This window comes from Adiantum capillus-veneris, chromosome 18, assembly GCF_014529385.1.
Source record: "Adiantum capillus-veneris isolate H3 chromosome 18, ASM1452938v2, whole genome shotgun sequence".
In the NCBI taxonomy this organism is placed as follows: domain Eukaryota; kingdom Viridiplantae; phylum Streptophyta; class Polypodiopsida; order Polypodiales; family Pteridaceae; genus Adiantum; species Adiantum capillus-veneris.
Genome location: NC_140948.1, coordinates 75,933,927 through 75,955,808, shown reverse-complemented (window position 1 = coordinate 75,955,808; position 21,882 = coordinate 75,933,927). Strand labels below are relative to the sequence as shown.

The window sequence follows — 21,882 nt, the reverse complement described above, 5'->3', positions numbered from 1 at the left end:
GACCCAAACGCAATACTAAAGGCAAAACCTTGTCTTCGACAAAAAATCCATCCACTTCACCGTCCTTGAGAGTCAATCAGAAAAGCAAAAATCAAAGATGCACAAAGGCCTCAAAAACAACAGCTCCTCTTGCACAAGAAGCAAGAGTCAGATTTCCAAAATTGGTGATTCAAGAGCCGATTGCGCAGACTAGAGAGCTTCCTACGAATGATGAAGATAAAGCAAGAAAGCAGAGAAAGAAACCATTGAAGCGAAGTTCACTACCATGGACAGAAGAGGATATGACCAAGGCTCTTGCTGCTCGCGAAGAAGGACTTTCTTTACAAAAATGCTCAATTCAATTTGGCATCAGTAAATCTACTATAGCAAACTGGGAGGAAGGAAGAACATGCAAGAAAAGACGAGGTCCTGAGACCATGCTTTCATCAGAAGAAGAGGAAGCTTTATTAAAGTGGATATTTCTCAAATGTGATTCTGGGCATGGAGTTTCAGTCATAGATGTGAAACTGAAGGTTGTTGAAATGTGTCAAACGAGGCACACACTTTTCACCAATGGTATCCTTGGGAAAAGCTGGTGGCTTGCCTTTCGAAAGCGCCATCCAGGATTAGTCTTTCGAGTCTCTGAAGGGTTAGATCAATCAAGAGCTGTGAGATTTCGGCCAGAGATTGTGAAGACATTACATGACAACTTGGCCAAGCTTTATGCTGAAAACAGTTATCCACCTACAAATATTTGGAATGCAGATGAGACAGGATTCCAAGGATCCAGGGACAAAGGCATTAAAATTCTGGCAAGAAAAGGGACAAAGTCAGTTTATGGAATAACATGTGATTCACGAGAGTGGATGACTGTTTTATGTTGTGTAAATGCAGCTGGTCATTCTATTCCATCATATTATATTTTCAAAGGTAGAAAATTCAAGAGCAATTACGTTCAACACTGTGAGCCAGGTGCAGCTATGGCAATGCAGCATAAGGCATGGATGACGGGTGAACTATTCCAGGCATGGATGGATCATTTCAAAAAGGCCATAAGCCAAGACATGGGTTTTCAGAACAGACATTTATTGGTCCTTGATGGACATGGAAGCCATGTCTCTTTAGAGGTAGTCACAAGTGCCTATGATTCAGGAATTGACATTGTAACTTTGCCAGCACATGCATCCCATAAGCTACAACCTTTAGATGTGTCGGTTTTCAAATCTCTCAAGACACATTTTCGCAAAGAGAGAGCCATATGGCAACAAAGGACAACGAGCTCTCAAGCTAGTAAAAGTGAATTGGCCTCAATTGCATCAAAAGCTTTAACATTGTCTTTCTCAGAAGAAAACATTAAAGCAAGCTTCAAGGCTATAGGAATTTGGCCACATAATGCAAATGCTGTGAAATTTGAAGGTATGCCATGCAATCATATGTCAATAGTTGAGGAGAACAGCAATCATTTTCATGATAACGAATCTCAAGTACCAAACACTCCACCCAATTCATATGTTGGTGCTGATACACAAGATATTCAAGCAATGGAAGACACAACACCATCTGCAGCCACAATGGATGGCGACTCACGATTCACGCAAGGTGATTTGCAAGCTACGAAAGGTGCAACACAATATGCTACATCTATGGAAGATGCAATTCAATGTGCAACACAGTCCACAATAATCCTACAACAATCTACAACGGCCATTGAAGGTGCAACACCATCTTTAGAAAGTCACTTGCCATCTACAGAAGGAGACTCGCCAGCTATGGAAGGTGTAGCAGTTCAAGCTTTGAAGACCATGGCAAAAGGCATTCCGTTGGAAGTTCCTACTATGATTGAATCAACAAATGTAGAAGTTATGCTGAATCTTACACATCATGAGTTGGCTAACTTAGACGAACCCATCAATGGAGATGGATTTTTGTTTTTTTCTGAAGCTGGATATCCAAGCAATGACATCATGCAAGAGGCACAAGAAGGAGGCAACAACCCAGTCATGTCACTAAATCAGTCTACTCAAGCAAGAATTGAAGTACAACATCTTGGGCAAGAGAACAATCCTCCAACCTCAAGTAAAGAGCAAAGACACACTGCAGATGAGCGAAGAGAGCAAGAGAACAATCCTCCAACCTCAAGTACAGAGCAAAGACACCCAGTAGATGAGCAAATCCGAATTGTTGATCTCTTGTGAGTGCCTATAATGGAGGTTTGTGTGAGGCAGGCACCACGAGAAGCTTTTGTGGATTACACAAACAATTTAATTATAACATATTCTCAATATGTTGAAAGCATGAAGGCAAAAAACGCAAAGAAAGAGGACATAGCTAAAGCCAGGGAAGAGCGAAAATTAGAAAAGGATAAAAGACGGCTGCAATCTATTGCTAAGAAGGATGAGCGCCGAAAACAAAAGGAAGATGCAGCCATAGCTAGGCACTCTAAAAGAGAATGGGACTTGGAACAACAAAATTTTGAGAAACGGATGAGATCTGTACTTTGGGAGAAGGGCTCTCTTGAAGGTCTCTTCCTCAAACCCCTCCACAAGGATCAGCCACACCAAGCATTCACAAGGAAGATGCGCTTGGAAAAGCTCAGAAGATCTTGACAGCGAACAATATCATAAACTGGGTTTATGGTGTAATGGAATTTGCCTATTCAATTTGAGAGTAGCGGAATTTAATGAGAATACTTTCAAGAAATGATTTTGTGAGCATAGCGGGTAGACATAATTGAAGATAGCAACATAATCATAGCAATTAGTTAACTTGGCATAGACAATACTTTTGCAAGAGAGAGAATTTTGAGAACATGACAACAGTTGAGGACCGGATTTATGTGGAGCCGGTCCCCCCTCCAATAGGCATTTGTATTATGATTTCTCCCATAAAGAGAGACTTGTTACAATACATTCTTTGTGTTCCTTGTGACCTAGGTGAAGCAATGAAGATGGAAAGCTTCATGCATCACCATCATAGCATAACCTAAACTTGAAGAAAGCTTTAACTATCCCAAGCCTCAGTCCCAAGACCTCAAACACCTTCGAAGGTGGAGAGAGCTAGCAGGGAATGAGGGTAGGGAAGAGGAAGAAGAAACATTTCGTAGGAGAAAGAATTAGTTCCTCACTTATCATACTCTTGTTGCTAGAATACATAATAGCATAGTAATGAAGAAGAAGGAGATGGCAAGCTTAAGCATTGAAGCATGGCTCTTGGATGGATTTGCACTCCATAGCCAAGAGTGTTGGTGTAGGCCCTCAACCTCTACTTGCTTGGAGAAGGAGAGGGAGCTCTTGCACTTTGCATAGTACACAATGAGAGTGTTTGTGAGTGTGTGTGGGTGAGTATACCCCCTTAGCACCCCCCTAGCTTGCTTGGGTCGACCCCCCCTTGTAGCTCATGCTTGAAGCTCATTGGACCCCTCCAGGCCTAGCCAATCACAAGCAGGAGCCATTACAAGCAATAGGGGTAGCCTTGGGACAAGTGTCCCCCTTTCCCCTTTGAGAGAGAGGACTTGATAAATGCAAAATCAATTAATTAAATATCCTAAATTATCATTGGACCCCTTGGGTGGCCAACCAATAGGCTTCAGGCACACCGTGAGGGCAACATGAGGAGGAACTTGACAAGTGTCCTTGCTGCCTCTTCAAGCTGGGGCTTCCCTTGTGTGTGTGAGTGTGTGTTCTCTCTCATCCCCCCCCCTTGTAGGCTCGCCCCCCTCCTTGTAGGGATCTTTTTGACTTTAGGAGCTCAAGCACCTTAGTCATCAAGCATGACAAAGCACTTGGACTAGGGGGTATTCCCACAAGCATCTCAGGCAAGCATGTCAAGGCACCTCAAGCACCTTAATCAAGCGGCAAGTCAAGCACCTCAAGCATGGAGTAAGTCAAGCACCTCAAGCACCTTAATCAAGCACCTCAAGCAGGACAAACACCTCAAGCACGACAAGCACCTCAAGTAGGTCAAGCACCTCGATCTTGGGCCGGGTTCCCACCTCAAGCTCAGCCCTAGCTTACCTAAGGTCAAAGGAATTTTTCACACATTATTGGAGGTCTTCAATGAAGCTAACCCTAAGGTCTTATGCTCCATTGGTTAGCCTTGCTCTTGATAGACCATCTCCCATTTGGGCCCCTTTACTATTGGCCCCGTGTTGAGATAGATCTATAAGCACATATCTATATCTTAACACTTGTTCCCGTTTATTCTCCCACATTAAGTGATCAATTTAATATGAGAAAATCATTTGGGTTGGTTAGATATTAGATTTTATGACATTACCTCTCTCTTGAAATCATAGTCGTCCTCGACTATGAGGTAGAAGAGATAAAGGCTTAGTCATTAGTCAATTGTACTTAGCGGGTAGAGGATCCCTTTTTTACCCTACGACATCTTTCCAAGATGGATGACTAATCCATTTGGTGCTTGGGAGACATAGCTGCCGCAAGCATGTCTGCTCTTTTAGTCCATTTCATTCTCCCAAAGTAGAGTGAAAAATTCTACTTGGTGTTTGAGAGACGTCATCATCACAAACATGATTCTAAGCATGCATACTAGTTAAATTTGTGCACAATTAAAAAGAGGATTAGTCTTATAAGACAAAAACATGAGTCATTTAAAAGAGAGTTGTACATTTGCTTACTCTAATGTAGCATTGTAAGCATTGACAAGGTTCATACTATCCTTAAGTTGTACTCCTTGCATCCATTTAGCATCTTCAAACGGATAATTTTTGAACTTAATAAGATACCGTCGGATTATCTTACCATGTCATAGTACCTTGTCTTCATGCCGAAGGTTAGCTTCGGGTTGTAGTACCTCTTCTTGGTCTTCAACTTCGGGAGGGTCTTCAATAATTGGTTCAGTTGGTGGCTCTCCTTTGTAGGGCTTAAGTAGGCTTACATGAAAGGCATTGTGTATAAGCCAATGGTTGGGCAACTTGAGTTGATAAGCCGTCTCATTGATGGGCTTCAAGATTTGGAAAGGACCATAGTATCTTTTTGCTAGTTTAGCATAATACTTTTGATGGCCCGTAGGATTTTTGACCGTCGTTTGCCTTAATCGAGCCTTAGGAAACTTGAGTAAGACCCAATCATTTTCTTTGAACATTAAGGCTCTTCTGTGCTTATCAGCAGAAGCTTTTTGCCTTTGTTGAGAGATGGCTATAGCCTCCCTAATCTTTTGAAAAGATTCTTGTAGGTCACGGCTATACTCATCGGCGGCGAAGATCTTCCCATGTACTTTGAGTAGCAAGGGACTTTTAGGTTTCCCCTCAATGATCTCAAAAGGTGCTTTTTCCATAGAAGTATGTACAGTATTATTGTAGGCATACTCTACAAGAGGTAAGTACTTTTCCCATTGTGAGCGTTGATCTACTTCGGTAACATAAGTCTTGAGTAGATCGAGTATCGTAAGATTGGCTATCTCACTTTGGCCATCCGTTTGTGGGTGATAGGCCGAAGAGAAATTCAATCTTGTTCCTAGATTTTCAAAGAGACCTTTCCAAAAATTACTGGTCATTCTAGGATCTCTATCTGACACGATGGATGTGGGTAATCCATGGTGCTTGAAAATCTGAGATATGAAGAGAGTTGCCATTTGATGTGCCTTAATAGTCCTTTGACAGGAATAAAATGTGCTTGCTTGCTAAACCTGTCGACTATTGTCCATATTCCTGTATTCCCATGGATAGACTTGGGTAATCCAAAGATGAAATCCATGGATATACTCTCCCATGGTGAATTTGGAATAGGCAATGGCTGGAGTAATCCAGGTTGCTTCCCTCTATCATACTTGGTCTTTTGGCATACTACACATTTTGAAACATACTCTTGTATGTCCACTTTCATGGTACACCAATAGAAGTACGTCTCTACTCCTCGGAGAATAGGTTGAATGCCTCTATGCCCCGCATATGGAGGAGCATGGGATTCATACATAACTTTCTCACGAAGGGAATGGGTAACACATAGCCTATTGCCGTGGAGAAGTAACCTTCCTGCAAGGTGAATGGTTCCTCTTTCTTCCCCAAAGCAAGGGCTGACATTATGTCTCTAAAGTCCAGGTCAGTAGCATACTCATCTATCATAGAGGATAGATCATTGTGAGTAGCTATAGACACCACATTAACTTTGGGTCGTCGTGAAAGTGCATCGGCAACTTGATTGTGCTTACCAGCTATGTGAGCAATATGGAAATTAAATTGTGAAAGAAAATTTGCCCACCTCATTTGTTTGTCGGAAAGCTTGGTTTGCATCATGAAATACGTGAGACTTTGGTGGTCGGTTCGTAGGATAAATGGAGTCCCCAATAGGTAGTGCTTCCATGTGTCTAGGGCATGTAGAATAGCTCAAAGCTCTTTCTCATAAATGCCCACGACTCGTTCATCACTATTGAGCCTTCGGCTCTCATATGCTATGGCATGCCCTTGTTGAAGCAAAACCGCTCCAAGGCAATCACCACAAGCATCACATTGGACCTCAAATGGCTTTGAGAGACCCAGAAGCACGAGGACTGGTTGGGAAGTAAGCTTCTCTTTGAGTTTTTCAAAAGCATTTTGCTCCTTAGCAGTCCATACAAACTTAACGTTCTTCTTTGTTAAGTCGTGTAGTGGTCCTGCTACTTGAGAGAATTTTGCTATGAAGCGTCTATAGTATGCACACATACCAATAAAGATTCTTAGCTCATGTAGATTGCTTGGGTTAGGCCATGATTTTATTACCTCTAACTTTGATGGATCCATACGAATACCATCGTGAGAGATAATATGACCTAGATATTGAATCTCTTGAAGGAAGAATTCACTTTTCTTTTGGTTGAGAAAAAGTTTGTTCTCCCTCAAGGCTTGAAAAATCACTTGGAGATGTTGCTTATGTTCCTCCAAAGACTTGGAGTAGATGATGATATCATCAAAGAACACTCCAGTGAATTTACGATATGGTCTAAAAATTTTCTCCATGAGACAATTGAAAGTAGCTCGTGCATTAGTCAAGCCAAAAGGCATGACTAGATATTCATAAAGACCAAATGTTGTGCGAAACGCGGTATTTAGGATATCTTCATCCACTATCCTTATTTGATGATAGCCACTCTTAAGGTCAATCCTACTGAAGTAGATAGAGCCTTGTAGCTTATCAAACAGATCTTCTACCCGAGGCACGGGAAATCTGTTTTTGATAGTGATATGGTTTAGTGCTCGATAGTCCACACACATACGGTATGTACCATCTTTCTTTTGCACTAAAAGGACTAGAGAACAAAAGGGAGAGAAACTAGGCCTCACCATCCCTTTGTCTACCAATTCCTGTACTTGCCTCATAATCTCCTCTTGTTGAGCTTGTAAGACTCGATAAGGAGGTTTGTTAGGCGGTGAGCTTCCTGGAAGGAGCTCAATACGATGGTCATCATCCCCTCGTTTTGGAGGTAGGTCCATAGGGACATCATCGATGAACACATCTTGGAATCCTTTTAGAAAAGTATACAAGTCTAACTCTTCTTGATTCCTATCATTTTCATTTGATGAAACATTATTAGCTCTTAGAGACTCTTTGACATAAATCATGTACGCAGAAACTGAGCTCTTCATTGATTTATCAAAAGAAAGAGGATTTACAAGTGGAATAGTGCGACCACGCTCACTAGCATCTATATACATGTTCTTTCCCCTGTAGGTCAAGTAAATTCTCCTTTCAGGGAACTTCATGTTGGCAGCCATGCGATCAAACCATGGTGCCCCTAGAATAACATCCTGATGTTGGAGAGGAGAGATGAAGAAGTCTTCTTTGTCGACATAGCTTTGGACATGAAGCCTCAACTTCCCAATCAAGGGAGTAACAGAGGCTTGTTGTCCCTTGAAAGCTGCATCGACGGTTACTATATCTCCCATCTCAAAAGCTTGAATGCCCAACTTGGTGGCCAACTCTATTGATATGAAGTTGAGAGTAGAGCCTGGGTCAAACAAGATGAAGGCATCATGCTCTCTTACCTTTCCCCACGCATAGGAAAGTGATGATCCTTTGCAATGACCATCCTCTTTTGGAGCTTCGATGGTGGAAGCCCTAGGAGTCTCATTGCGAGTATTCTTCTTGGGGCAAGAATGATAGCCATGTCCTTGCTCTCCACACTTGAAACACTTATGGTCCATGCGAAAAGCTTCAAGCTCTTCAGGAGAAAGTTTGTTTTTACCTTTGTAAACTCCCTTCTCCTTGGACCGATTGTTGTTGTTGTTGTTGGAAGTGCCTTGGGAATTATTTTGAGCATTGGATTTCCCCTTTGCATCATTTTTATCTTTGTTTTCCATGGGCTTGACATTACGTCTAGCCCCTTGATGGAAATTGATGCGTGAAGCAACCATGGTGTGGTGGATTACTTCGGTAATAGTACCGGGCCGTTGAGAGTTGATGTATTCGGCCATCTCTTCAGGTAATCCTGCACAGAATTACTGTCTTTGTTCGGCAAAGTCTATCTTTTGAAAGACAGTAGCTTTGAGATGTAAATCCCAAAACTTGTCTACATACTTGTTGATAGACTCATGAGAGAGAAGCTTCAAGCCGCGCCATTCGGTAAGAACTTTATCTTTAGTATCACTTGGAAGAAATTGCTTCATGATGGAAACTCGTAGAGTTTTCCATGTCTTTGGGGCTTCTCCATTGCCACGAAGGCTAGCCCACCATTGACGAGCTAATTTTTGGAAGTGCATAGCTACATGGCGTAGCTTGGAGGACTCTGTGAAGCCCTCGTCCCCAAAGGCCGCATCAAATTGCTGGATGAAGGCCAACACTTTGTCGGTAGCACCAAAGGTGCCATCGTAGGTGAGAAAAGAGATACTCTTTCCTCCATCCTTGAACTTCTTTAGCTTTGGTGACCTTCGCCATGCAGGAAATGATTTGCGATGTCCTCCCCTCTTGTATTCTCTAGGAGAATAGCCATAACTTTCATCGGAAGAGGAGGAAGGTGAAGAAGAAGGAGAAGAGGGTGACCTCTTCCTAGCCCTTTTCTTCCTTTGTTTCCTCTCTTGCCTTTCAGAGTGATGAGGAGAAGGACTATAGGTTGCTCTTTTCCTCTTGGCAGGAGTAGGCGATCGTCTAGACCGCCGTCTTCGTGGAGCCACATCTTCAGAAGAACTTAGACTGTCATTGCTTTCTTTCTCTTTGGATTACTCCTCTCGAATGGGAGAGAGTCTTCTTTTGGGGGTCTCTTCAAGAGGCCTCCTAAGCTCTCTTTCTTCTGGGAGAGGAAGGGAAATTCCATAAGCACGAAGTTGTTGAGTAACTTCGGCTTGCAAAACAGGGTTGCCCATAGCTTGTTGCAACCTAGTGACGAGATAATTCACAAACATGGGAGCATCATCATTAGCACCTTCATGTGCAAAATCAAAGCTATCAATGTTCATTCTACTCTCTTGATTATTGTCAGCCATGTTAAAAAAATTTATGTTTATACTTAGTGTATGCTTTGGCAATACAAAACCTTAGTTGCCACTCCTCTTAGCCTTTGAAAATCGGCTCTTAAGTATCTACACCCACGGCTCAAAGTGGTTAATTATAGAGAGTAGAGGAGTAGGTCTAACATAGCAGAGTTGCCAAGGGTTAGCTCCTTTCGGACTTCTTATGGCTCAATAATGGTAAAGCCGTAGGCAAGTCTAAAAAGACTCCATTATTAAGTCCAAAGCTCCCGAGGTGTGCACCATCCCCCACATAGTGGGCTTAACAAAACCGATATTAGATCCCAGTTCCACTTACTCTATTATAATTAACAACATCAACCATTTATAGGCTACTTAAGTACCCCTCTTCTTAAGCAAGAAAAGAGAAACCAAATGCTCTGATACCAATGTAATGGAATTTGCCTATTCAATTTGAGAGTAGCGGAATTTAATGAGAATACTTTCAAGAAATGATTTTGTGAGCATAGCGGGTAGACATAATTGAAGATAGCAACATAATCATAGCAATTAGTTAACTTGGCATAGACAATACTTTTGCAAGAGAGAGAATTTTGAGAACATGACAACAGTTGAGGACCGGATTTATGTGGAGCCGGTCCCCCCTCCAATAGGCATTTGTATTATGATTTCTCCCATAAAGAGAGACTTGTTACAATACATTCTTTGTGTTCCTTGTGACCTACGTGAAGCAATGAAGATGGAAAGCTTTATGGATCACCATCATAGCATAACCTAAACTTGAAGAAAGCTTTAACTATCCCAAGCCTCAGTCCCAAGACCTCAAACACCTTCGAAGGTGGAGAGAGCTAGCAGGGAATGAGGGTAGGGAAGAGGAAGAAGAAACATTTCGTAGGAGAAAGAATTAGTTCCTCACTTATCATACTCTTGTTGCTAGCATACATAATAGCATAGTAATGAAGAAGAAGGAGATGGCAAGATTAAGCATTGAAGCATGGCTCTTGGATGGATTTGCACTCCATAGCCAAGAGTGTTGGTGTAGGCCCTCAACCTCTACTTGCTTGGAGAAGGAGAGGGAGCTCTTGCACTTTGCATAGTACACAATGAGAGTGTTTGTGAGTGTGTGTGGGTGAGTATACCCCCTAAGCACCCCCTAGCTTGCTTGGGTCGACCCCCCCTTGTAGCTCATGCTTGAAGCTCATTGGACCCCTCAAGGCCTAGCCAATCACAAGCAGGAGCCATTACAAGCAATAGGGGTAGCCTTGGGACAAGTGTCCCTCTTTCCCCTTTGAGAGAGAGGACTTGATAAATGAAAAATCAATTAATTAAATATCCTAAATTATCATTGGACCCCTTGGGTGGCCAACCAATAGGCTTCAGGCACACCATGAGGGCAACATGAGGAGGAACTTGACAAGTGTCCTTGCTGCCTCTTCAAGCTTGGGCTTCCCTTGGGTGTGTGAGTGTGTGTTCTCTCTCATCCCCCCCCCCTTGTAGGCTCGCCCCCCTCCTTGTAGGGATCTTTTTGACTTTAGGAGCTCAAGCACCTTAGTCATCAAGCATGACAAAGCACTCGGACTAGGGGGTATTCCCACAAGCATCTCAGGCAAGCATGTCAAGGCACCTCAAGCACCTTAATCAAGCGGCAAGTCAAGCACCTCAAGCATGGAGTAAGTCAAGCACCTCAAGCACCTTAATCAAGCACCTCAAGCAGGACAAACACCTCAAGCACGACAAGCACCTCAAGCAGGTCAAGCACCTCGATCTTGGGACGGGTTCCCACACCTCAAGCTCAGCCCTAGCTTACCTGAGGTCAAAGGAATTTTTCACACATTATTGGAGGTCTTCAATGAAGCTAACCCTAAGGTCTTATGCTCCATTGGTTAGCCTTGCTCTTGATAGACCATCTCCCATTTGGGCCCCTTTACTATTGGCCCCGTGTTGAGATAGATCTATAAGCACATATCTATATCTTAACACTTGTTCCCGTTTATTCTCCCACATTAAGTGATCAATTTAATATGAGAAAATCATTTGGGTTGGTTAGATATTAGATTTTATTACATATGGTGTTGCATGTTAGATTCTTACATGCTTACATTTCACGCATCCATCAACTACCTGTATTGAATTGGCTGTTATGTACTTGAAATACTGGGTTACTATTTACCCTTCAATCTAGAAGTAGTGCATCTCTTCTCCCACAATCTATCAATTGAAACTCTTTCTTGTCCTCTTCTGCATGCACATCCAAAAGCTATAAACACATGCACTAACTGCACCCAGTTTTCATCATGATCCACAACCAGAACTTGTAGGACAATAGTCTCTTTTTGGCTAGATGTGATAAGCCTCGATAGAGTAAAAGTGAGAAGCAACAATTTTGAATGGCCATTTTGTGTAAAAGTTATATCTCACTATACACAATTGAACTTCATATTTAAGTATGTTTGAGCAAATCATGTACTGATTTATTCGTTAGAGGAACTAATCAATCAAGTTGACTAGTTATAACTTTCCAAAGTAAATAGTTGTTGTAACTTTCTAATGTAAATCATGTTTCCATATGAAACTTTCGCTTTGATTCTACTGAAGGGGCAAACCATGAATTACAAAACACATTACATAACCAATGAATCTTGTTATGATTGCTGAGTGAGGAAGTGGCCTCACCTAAAAGAGTTAAGCTTCACACGAACATTTCGCATTGCAACAGAGAGGACAGCAAGTCCCATTTCACATTGAAGCAACAACTACAGCAAGTGAGGTCGTGAGTGAAGGTTGAGGCAACAGATTGGTATAATTTGCAAACTCGAAGTCCAGCTCATTCACGACTTGCAGATTCGGCGAACTCGAGTGTTGATTTGTAGATTGGGCCGACTCAAAGTCCAGCTCGTAGTGAGTTGTAGATTCTAAGGACAACTGCATAAAATATCATCCATCAGAATTATATCAAGCGATCACATGCACCAGAGGGACAATGCAAGCTGTAATGGAATTGACCTATTTAATTTGAGAGTAGCGGAAATTAATGAGAGTACTTTTGAGAAATGACTTTGTGCGCATAGCGGGTGAACATAATTGAAGGTAGCAACATAATCATAACAATTAGTTAACTTGGAATGAACAATACTTTTGCAAGAGAGAGAATTTTGAGAACATGACAACAATTGAGGACCGGATTTATGTGGAGCCGGTCCCCCCTCCAATAAACATTTGTATTATGATTTCTCCCATTAAGAGAGACTTGTTACAATACAATCTTTGTGTTCCTTGTCACCTAGGTGATGCAATGAAGATGGAAAGCTTCATGCATCACAAACATAACATAAACTTGAAGAAAGCTTTAACTATCCCAAGCCTCAGTCCCAAGACCTCAAACACCTTCGAAGGTGGAGAGAGCTAGCAGGGAATGAGGGTAGGGAAGAGGAAGAAGAAACATTTCGTAGGAGAAAGAATTAGTTCCTCACTTATCATAACTCTTGTTGCTATCATACATAATAGCATAGTAATGAAGAAGAAGGAGATGGCAAGCTTAAGCATTGAAGCATGGCTCTTGGTTGGATTTGCACTCCATATCCAAGAGTGTTGGTGTAGGCTCTCAACCTCTACTTGCTTGGAGAAGGAAAGGGAGCTCTTGCACTTTGCATAGCACACAATGAGAGGGTTTGTGAGTGTGTGTGGGTGAGTATACCCCCTAAGCAACTTTGAGAGAGAGGACTTGATAAACGCAAAAACAATTAGATAATTGTTGTAAATTATCATTGGACCCCTTTTAATCCTAGACAATAGAGTTCAAGCACCTCATGGAGGTAACATGGGTAGGGGCTTGACATGTGTCCCTGTTGCCTCTTTAAGCTTGGCCTTTCCTTGAGAGTGTGTGTGTGTGTTCTCTCTCTAGCCCCTAAGAAAAGGGATCGCCCCCCTCTTTGTAGGGATCTTTTTGACCTTTGGTGCTCAAGCACCTTAGTTATCAAGCAAGTAGTTACATGTGTTGAGGAAGAAGTGCAGGTCATCATGGTGGCAGCAACTGTCAAGCAACCGAGATACCAGGGATTGGAGTCATTGACTCCCATTATTAGCTACATTTTGGAGGGCGAGTTTCCACAAGACTTCACGAAGGCTCAGAAGAGGAGACTCATGAAGAAGGCAAGCGCATATCTCTTCCTAGAAGGCTCCCTCTATCAAAGAGGGAGGGATCAAGTATGCAGAAGAGTACCAACTATTGAGGAAATTCCAGCCATTCTAAAAGGTTTGCATGAAGAAGCATGTGGTGGTCATTTTGCCCAAGAATTAACTGTGAAGAAGATTTTGCTTGCGGGGTATGTTTGGCCAAGTCTGCATGTGGATGTCCAACATTGGTGTAAAAGTTGTCACAATTGTCAGGTAAATGGGAATAGAAGATTGGTTTATGGTCCAAGGCAAATCGTGCTTGCAAATGGACCGTTTGAAAAGTGGGGCATTGATGCTATGGGTCCTCTGCCTAGGACAAAAAATGGTAAACTCTACATTCTAGTGGCTGTAGACTATATGACTAGGTGGGTGGAAGCACAAAGTGTGGCAAAGGTAAATGAGAAGACAGTGAGCAAATACGTCTACACTCACATTTGTTGTAGATTTGGCACACCTTTGGAGATTGTTTCTGATAATGGTCCAGGGTTTAGAAAGGGATTGCTCACAGAAGTCTGTGAAGAACTTCACATTCTGCATCGTCACAGTACACCCTACTATCCCCAATCAAATGGTTTGGTAGAAAAAGCTAATGGTGTCATTGCAGGCATCATTAGAAAGATGGTGAAAAACAAGACAAAGTTGTGGGATGACTTCTTGGATGGTGCCTTGTGGGCGTATCGAACCACATATAGGGAAGCCACGGAGTTCACACCATTTCACTTGGTCTATGGTCAAGAGACTTTACAACCAATTGAGCTAAACATTCCAACAATGCGACATCATGGCAAATCAGCACAAGATGATCAAGAAGCATGGATGGATCGACTTCTTACCTTAGCTGAGCTTGAGTGGAAAAGAGAAGCAGCATACGAGTGCTATAAGAGGAAAGCCACACAGACAAAGGAGAAGCTTGACAAGAAACTGAAGGACAAAGGCATCAATGAAGGAGATCTTGTGCTAAGGTATGACAATCGACTCGATAATCGTTTTGATGCCAAATTTGAAACAAGATGGCAAGGGCCATACATAGTCAAGAAGGCTTTCAATTCAAGTTACTATCAGCTTATGGACTTGAATGGTAAAGAGCACTCCAGGAAAGTCAACGGGTATCGCTTGAAGCCCTATTTGAGTCGCCTTCTACCAAAGGATCTACCAAAGATCTGTCAAAAGGCCACTATCTCATGTAAGTATTGTTACATGAAGCATGAGTGTAACTCTAGCCAAAGTAACTCTAGCCAAAATTCTGAGGGGCCAAACAATAAAAATCTCGTCAAGGACTCTGAAGCACTCTCTTTGGAAAAGATGCTCTATGATGGTACATGAATATACCATCATCCAGGGGGAGGGCTAATGATAGCCGTTTTTCGGCTCTTTGTAATTGCCACAGTGAGTTACCTCACCCTACCAAAATCACCCAAACACTGTGGCTATCCCTACCATTTCACTGTACATAGGCGTGCGTGAGTCACGGGACTTTTCCCATATCTTCTTAAAAAACCCTCAATTAGCTAGTCATTGGGCTAGTTGAGCTAAAAAAAATAAAAAATATAAGTATATTATGGCCCATGCGTATGTAAATATTTCTTTATATATAGGGCCTAAATAAAAGATTTTTTCATAATTATTTTGGTATTTATTTAAATATTTCTACCTGGGTGTGTGTTATTTATGCTCTGTACATTGCCTCACCATTACCACAATTTTTCTTACCATTTTTCATACTCTTTATTCCATATAGAAATATTTTCATGTAAGCTTCTCTTATATTTGGTGTAACTCCACCCCAACAAAAATCCAAAAAAACTAGTTTTATTTATGTGTATATTTTTTCACTATTGTGATTTTTCCCTTCCTACATCTATTTTGTTTTTTTCTAAAAAATTAGAACACCAAAAATATTTATCTTTTTATGGTAGCCTCATAATGAGAGAGATTTCTTTTGACCCCTTTATATTTTTTCCACTTATATTATTTATATTTGACATGTACATATTTTTTAGACCCCTCAATATTTGATTTTCTTAGTTGTACTATTCACTTATATCCTAATCTCAACAATATCTTCAATTATAGACCTACCAAATAAGGTCAAGGGTAGGTGGCATGCATACATGCACTAAAGAGGCCTCACTCTTGGAGGTATTCAAAAGAATCATCCAAAGAAGGACCCCACAAGGACCTTTGCAGTGGAAAAAAACGGTCGGTTTTGCTGAATTTTTAAAGTTCACTTGCTCTCCGAATTTGAAAAGGTGATACAAACAAAAGTTGTAGCTCGTGGGCTGAACTTTTACCTCAAATTCTTTCATATTTTTTTGAGCTACGAGCTGTGAGTTATGATTTTATTAGTGGACCCCAATTTTCCCATGTTATGCAGCCACACTCTCTCTTCCACTTTATCATTTTCCTCTTTCACACACACTTCTCCACTCATCATCCCCACCTCTCTCACCCCTCCTCTCTGCACCCTACTCACCTTCTCCTCAACCTTGAAGAATAAGAGAAACCATGGTGAACTCATACCTCCCACACACAATTCCATTCCAAAATTGACCACCTAGTCTCATTTTTCCTCCTCCAAATTACCCATATCTTTCAAAAAAACCACAAAATTCAGCCTCTTCTCTTAAAAGACAGCATCATGGTGGTTGATTACTCAGCTTCAATTACCTTGTCTCTCAAGGAAGGTCAAGAGTGGAGAAAAAATGTACCGTCAAAGCTAGTGGACCGTCAACAAGCGTCAAAATTGGCCCTACTCAAGACACTTGGAGCATCAACCTTGTAAGAAATCCACCTTTTCTTACCTCTTAAGAGTTTTTCTTCCTTATTTGTATCCTACATGGATACTCCCATTGTAAATATCCAATTCCATTTGTAAATTAATACTAACTCTACTAACACTAACCCACTATGAAAAGTCCTATCACCTCCATTTCTCTCCTCTCTCTTTCCCCACCAACTTCTTGATAATTCCAAGCAAAAGAAATTAGATAAATTGCTGAAAATCTAACCCAACCATGGTTAGAGGAGTAACCGTAGCCTTCAAAATTTCTATAAAAGGAGGGTGTAGCTAGCACAAAAAGGGGGGAGCCATAAGCAAGAGCACTATGCTATAGCTTGAGAAGCCAAGCTCAACCTCTCTAGAAGGAGCTCTTGAGTGGAAGCTCATTGTCTTATGCATGTGCATGTGTTGTAATAGGGGATTAGCAAGGGAACTCTATGCCATTGTAAGAGAGAGAGTGATCATTCAATTGAGAGTAGGAAATCTATCATTTCTCCTACTAGTGTAAGCCCAACATTTGCTGAATCAAGGAGGGTGGATTTGGACTAAGCTTGGATATTTTTTCTCCCTTCCAACGTGAAGTAATGGACAACAATGATGCGTAAGTGTCTTGGTGTTTTTTGTTAAGTTCTTGATAGCTTGTCTCTGGTGTTGTCATCAATCTAGCCATAAATCCCACATACTATAAGAGGGCGACAGGGTGGAGAGGACTCCCCTGGCTTTAAGACAATGATTGGGGTGGCTTTTCTTGTGATGTGTTGTGGTGAAATTTACGCAAGCTATGTTGAACAAATACTAATTTCACTTTGATTTGTCATGACAGATTTTTAAGAAGGTATTAATGCAACAAGCACCCCCTCCCCCTTTCTCTCTCTTTCTTAAATATATAGTTGTGTTTGCTTGATCATTGCCGATACGTTTCAAAGCAGCCCGAGCACTATCTCTCTCTCTCTCTCTCTCTCTCTCTCTCCCTCTCTCTCTCTCTCTATCGTGTTTTAGTGTGTAAGAGTGTTCCATTGGTGTTAGGGTAAGTGTAAATTCCTTGCTTGTTTGTGGGTTGCTCTAACGATTCTCCTCTTTTGCGTCCTAGTTCGCTCTTAAACTAGGTGGTGCCCCTTGTGTAGTTGGGATTTGGCTGTGGGTTTGTTGTTTTGGTTTGTGTTGTGTTGTGCCCCAGCCCCATTGAGCAACACGGGAGCCTTGAAGGGTGTCTAGAGGCCACTCTTCTTGTTGCCCGCCCCAGACCGCCTCAATACATGTTCTTTCCCCTGCAGGTGAAGTAGATTCTCCTTTCAGGGAACTTCATGTTGGCAGCCATGCGATCAAACCATGGTTCCCCTAGGATAACATCCTCATGTTGGAGAGGAGAGATGAAGAAGTCTTCCTTGTCGACATAGCTTTGGACATGAAGCCTCAACTTCCCAATCAAGGGAGTAACGGAGGCTTGTTGTCCCTTGAAAGCTGCATCAGCCACTACTATATCTCCCATCTCAAAAGCTTGAATGCCTAACTTGGTGGCCAACTCCATTGATATGAAGTTAAGAGTAGAGCCAGGGTCAAACAAGATGAAGGCATCATGCTCTCTTAACTTTCCCCAAGCATAGGAAAGTGACGATCCTTTGTAATGAGCATCCTCTTTTGGAGCTTTGATGGTGGAAGCCCTAGGAGTCTCATTGCGAGTATTCTTCTTGGGGCAAGAACGATAGCCATGTCCTTGCTCCCCACACTTGAAACACTTATAGTCCTTGCGAAAAGCTTCAAGCTCTTCAGGAGAGAGTTTGTTTTTACCTTTGTAAACTCCCTTCTCCTTGGACCGATTGTTGTTGTTGTTGGAATTGACTTGGGAAGTATTTTGAACATTGGTTTTCCCCTTTGCATCGTTTTTGTCTTTGTTTTCCATGGGCTTGACATTAAGTCTAGCCCCTTGATGGAAATTGATGCGTGAAGCAACCATGGTGTGATGGATTACTTCACTAATAGTACCAGGCCATTGAGAGTTGATGTATTCGGCCATCTCTTCAGGTAATCCCGCACAGAATTGCTGCCTTTGCTCGGCAAAGTCTATCTTTTGAAAGACAGTAGCCTTGAGATGTAAATCCCAAAACTTGTCTACATATTTGTGGATAGACTAAAGGGAGAGGAGCTTCAAGCTGCGCCATTCGGTAAGAACTTTGTCCTTTGCATCGCTTGCAAGGAATTGCTTCATGATGGAAACTCGTAGAGTTTTCCATGTCTTTGGGGCTTCACCATTTCCACGAAGGCTAGCCCACCATTGACGAGATGATTTTTGGAAGTGCATAGCTACATGGCGTAGCTTAGGGGACTCTGTAAATCCCTCATCTCCAAAGGCCGCATCAAATTGTTGGATGAAGGCCAACACTTTGTCGGTAGCACCGAAGGTGCCATCATAGGTGAGAAAAGAGATACTCTTTCCTCCCTCCTTGAAATTCTTTAGCTTTTGTGACCTTTGCCATGCAGGAAATGATTTGCGATGTCCTCCCCTCTTGTATTCTCTACGAGAATAGCCATAACTTTCGTCAGAAGAGGAGGAAGGTGAAGAAGAAGGAGAAGAGGGTGACCTCTTCCTAGCCCTTTTCTTCCTTTGTTTCCTCTCTTGCCTTTCAGAGTGATGAGGAGAAGGACTATTTGTTGATCTTTTCCTCTTGGGAGGAGTGGGCGATCGTCTAGACCGCCGTCTTCGTGGAGCCACATCTTCAGAGGAACTTAAACTATCATTGCTTTCTTGCTCTTTGGATTCCTCCTCTCGAATGGGAGAGAGTCTTCTTTTGGGGATCTCTTCAAGAGGCCTCCTAAGCTCTCTCTCCTCTTGGAGAGGAAGGGAAATTCCATAAGCACGAAGTTGTTGAGTAACTTCGGCTTGCAAAGCACGGTTGCCCATAGCTTGCTGCAACCTAGTAACCAGATAATTCACAAACATGCGAGCATCATCATTAGCACCTTCATGTGCAAAATCAAAGCTATCAATGTTCATTCTACTCTCTTGATTATTGTCAGCCATGTTAACAAAATTTATGTATGTACTTAGTGTATGCTTTGGAAATTCAAAACCTTAGTTGCCACTCCTCTTAGCCTTTGAAAATCGGCTCTTAAGTATCTACACCTACGCCTCGAAGTGGTTAATTATAGAGAGTAGAGGAGTAGGTCTAACATAGCAGAGTTGCCAAGGGCTAGCTCCTTTTGGACTTTTTATGGCTCAATAATGGTAAAGCCATAGGCAAGTCTAAAAAGACTCCATTATTAAGTCCAAATCTCCCGAGGTGTGCACCATCCCCCACATAGTGGGCTCAACAAAGCCGATATTAGATCTCAGTTCCACTTACCCTAATATAATTAACAACATCAACCATTTATAGGCTACTTAAGGACCTCTCTTCTTAAGCAAGAAAAGAGATACCAAATGCTCTGATACCAGTGTAATGGAATTGGCCTATTTAATTTGAGAGTAGCGGAAATTAATGAGAGTACTTTTGAGAAATGACTTTGTGAGCATAGTGGGTGAACATAATTGAAGGTAGCAACATAATCATAACAATTAGTTAACGTGGCATGAACAATACTTTTGCAAGAGAGAGAATTTTGAGAACATGACAACAGTTGAGAACCGGATTTATGTGGAGCCGGTCCCCCCTCCAATAAACATTTGTATTATGATTTCTCCCATTAAGAAAGACTTGTTACAATACAATCTTTGTGTTCCTTTTGACCTAGGTGATGCAATGAAGATGGAAAGCTTCATGCATCACAAACATAACATAAACTTGAAGAAAGCTTTAACTATCCCAAGCCTAAGTCCCAAGACCTCAAACACCTTCGAAGGTGGAGATAGCTAGCAGGGAATGAGGGTAGGGAAGAGGAAGAAGAAACATTTCGTAGGAGAAAGAATTAGTTCCTCACTTATCATAACTCTTGTTGCTAGCATACATAATAGCATAGTAATGAAGAAGAAGGAGATGGCAAGCTTAAGCATTGAAGCATGGCTCTTGGTTGGATTTGCACTCCATATCCAAGAGTGTTGGTGTAGGCTCTCAACCTCTACTTGCTTGGAGAAGGAGAGGGAGCTCTTGCACTTTGCATAGCACACAATGAGATGGTTTGTGAGTGTGTGTGGGTGAGTATATCGCCTAAGCAACCCCCCTCCTTGCTAGGTCGACCCCCTCTTCTAGCTCATCATTGAAGCTCATTGGCTCATGCCAAGCCTAGCCAATCACAAGCTTGAGCCATTTCTAGCAATAGTTATAGTCTTGGGACAAGTGCCCCCCTTTCCCCTTTGAGAGAGAGGACTTGATAAATGCAAAAACAATTAGATAATTGCTGTAAATTATCATTGGACCCCTTTTAATCCTAGCCAATAGAGTTCAAGCACCTCATGGAGGTAACATGGGTAGGGGCTTGACATTTTTCCCTGTTTCCTCTTTAAGCTTGGGCTTTCCTTGAGAGTGTATGTGTGTGTGTGTGTTCTCTCTCTAGCCCCTAAGAAAAGGGCTCGCCCCCCTCTTTGTAGGGATCTTTTTGACCTTTGGTGCTCAAGCACCTTAGTGATCAAGCATGACTAAGCACTTGGACTAGGGGTGTTCCCACAAGCATCTCAGGCAATCATGTCAAAGCACCTCAAGCACCTTAATCATGCAGCAGGTCAAGTACCTCAAGAACCTTAATCAAGCACCTCAAGCACGACAAGCACCTCAAGCTTGGGCCGGGTTCCCACCTCAAGCTCAGACCTAGCTTACCTAAGGTCAAAGGACTTTTACACACATTATTGGAGGTCTTCAATGAAGCTAACCCTAAGGTCTTATGCTCCATTGGTTAGCCTTGCTCTTTGCTAGACCATCTCTCATTTGGGCCCCTTTACTATTGGCCCCGTGTTGAGATAGATCTATAAGCACATATCTATATCTTAACACTTGTTCCCGTTCATTCTCCCACATTAAGTGATCAATTTAATATGAGAAAATCATTTGGGTTGGTTAGATTTTAGAGTTTATGACACAAGCACAACATGTGAAACAGAGCATACATAATCGGCAGTAACAGTGCCCGCCGAGTCTCCTGGCATGAGCTGTATTTGCATGTGACTGCAAATCTAGCAAAGAGAAAGGGTCATGCACGACCATCCATTAGAAAGTTGGGTTGGGGCGGCAAGATCGTGAAGACTTCAGAGCAGCCCGCTACTGAATACACTCACGAATTCTGCACCTCGTGCAGGAGGAGTTGATGAGGGGAAGCTCCAGTGAGTGCAGTCTAAACGAGAGTTACAGGGCGAGCTAAAGTAGAGGTTGATTCGTCCAAGAAGTGGAGAATGGGTATAGTAATATGAGGCCTTGGATTCTCATCAGTCATGAGTGGTTGGAAGTTATTGGGTACCCTCAAGATAAGAAGGGGTTATTTTATAGCAAGTGGCAGGGGTGGGTAGGGTACCAGTAGTGATACCAAAAAACGTTACTCAAGAAAATAAAAAAAGGTAAAAACAAAGGGCTAAGAAGCCTGCAAACTAATTTTTTCTTATTGCCACATAAAGGCGATGATATAGCAATCA

General features: G+C 42.1%; 1 protein-coding gene across 1 annotated transcript; it reads left to right on the top strand.

Annotated features, from left to right (window-relative positions):
- The first annotated feature begins 281 nt into the window (after positions 1–281).
- LOC147435908 (uncharacterized) lies at positions 282–2,174 on the top strand. Its single transcript, XM_086487804.1, has one exon. It carries the CDS (start codon positions 282–284, stop codon positions 2,172–2,174), a length of 1,893 nt encoding a protein of 630 aa, XP_086343930.1.
- The last annotated feature ends 19,708 nt before the right edge of the window (positions 2,175–21,882 follow it).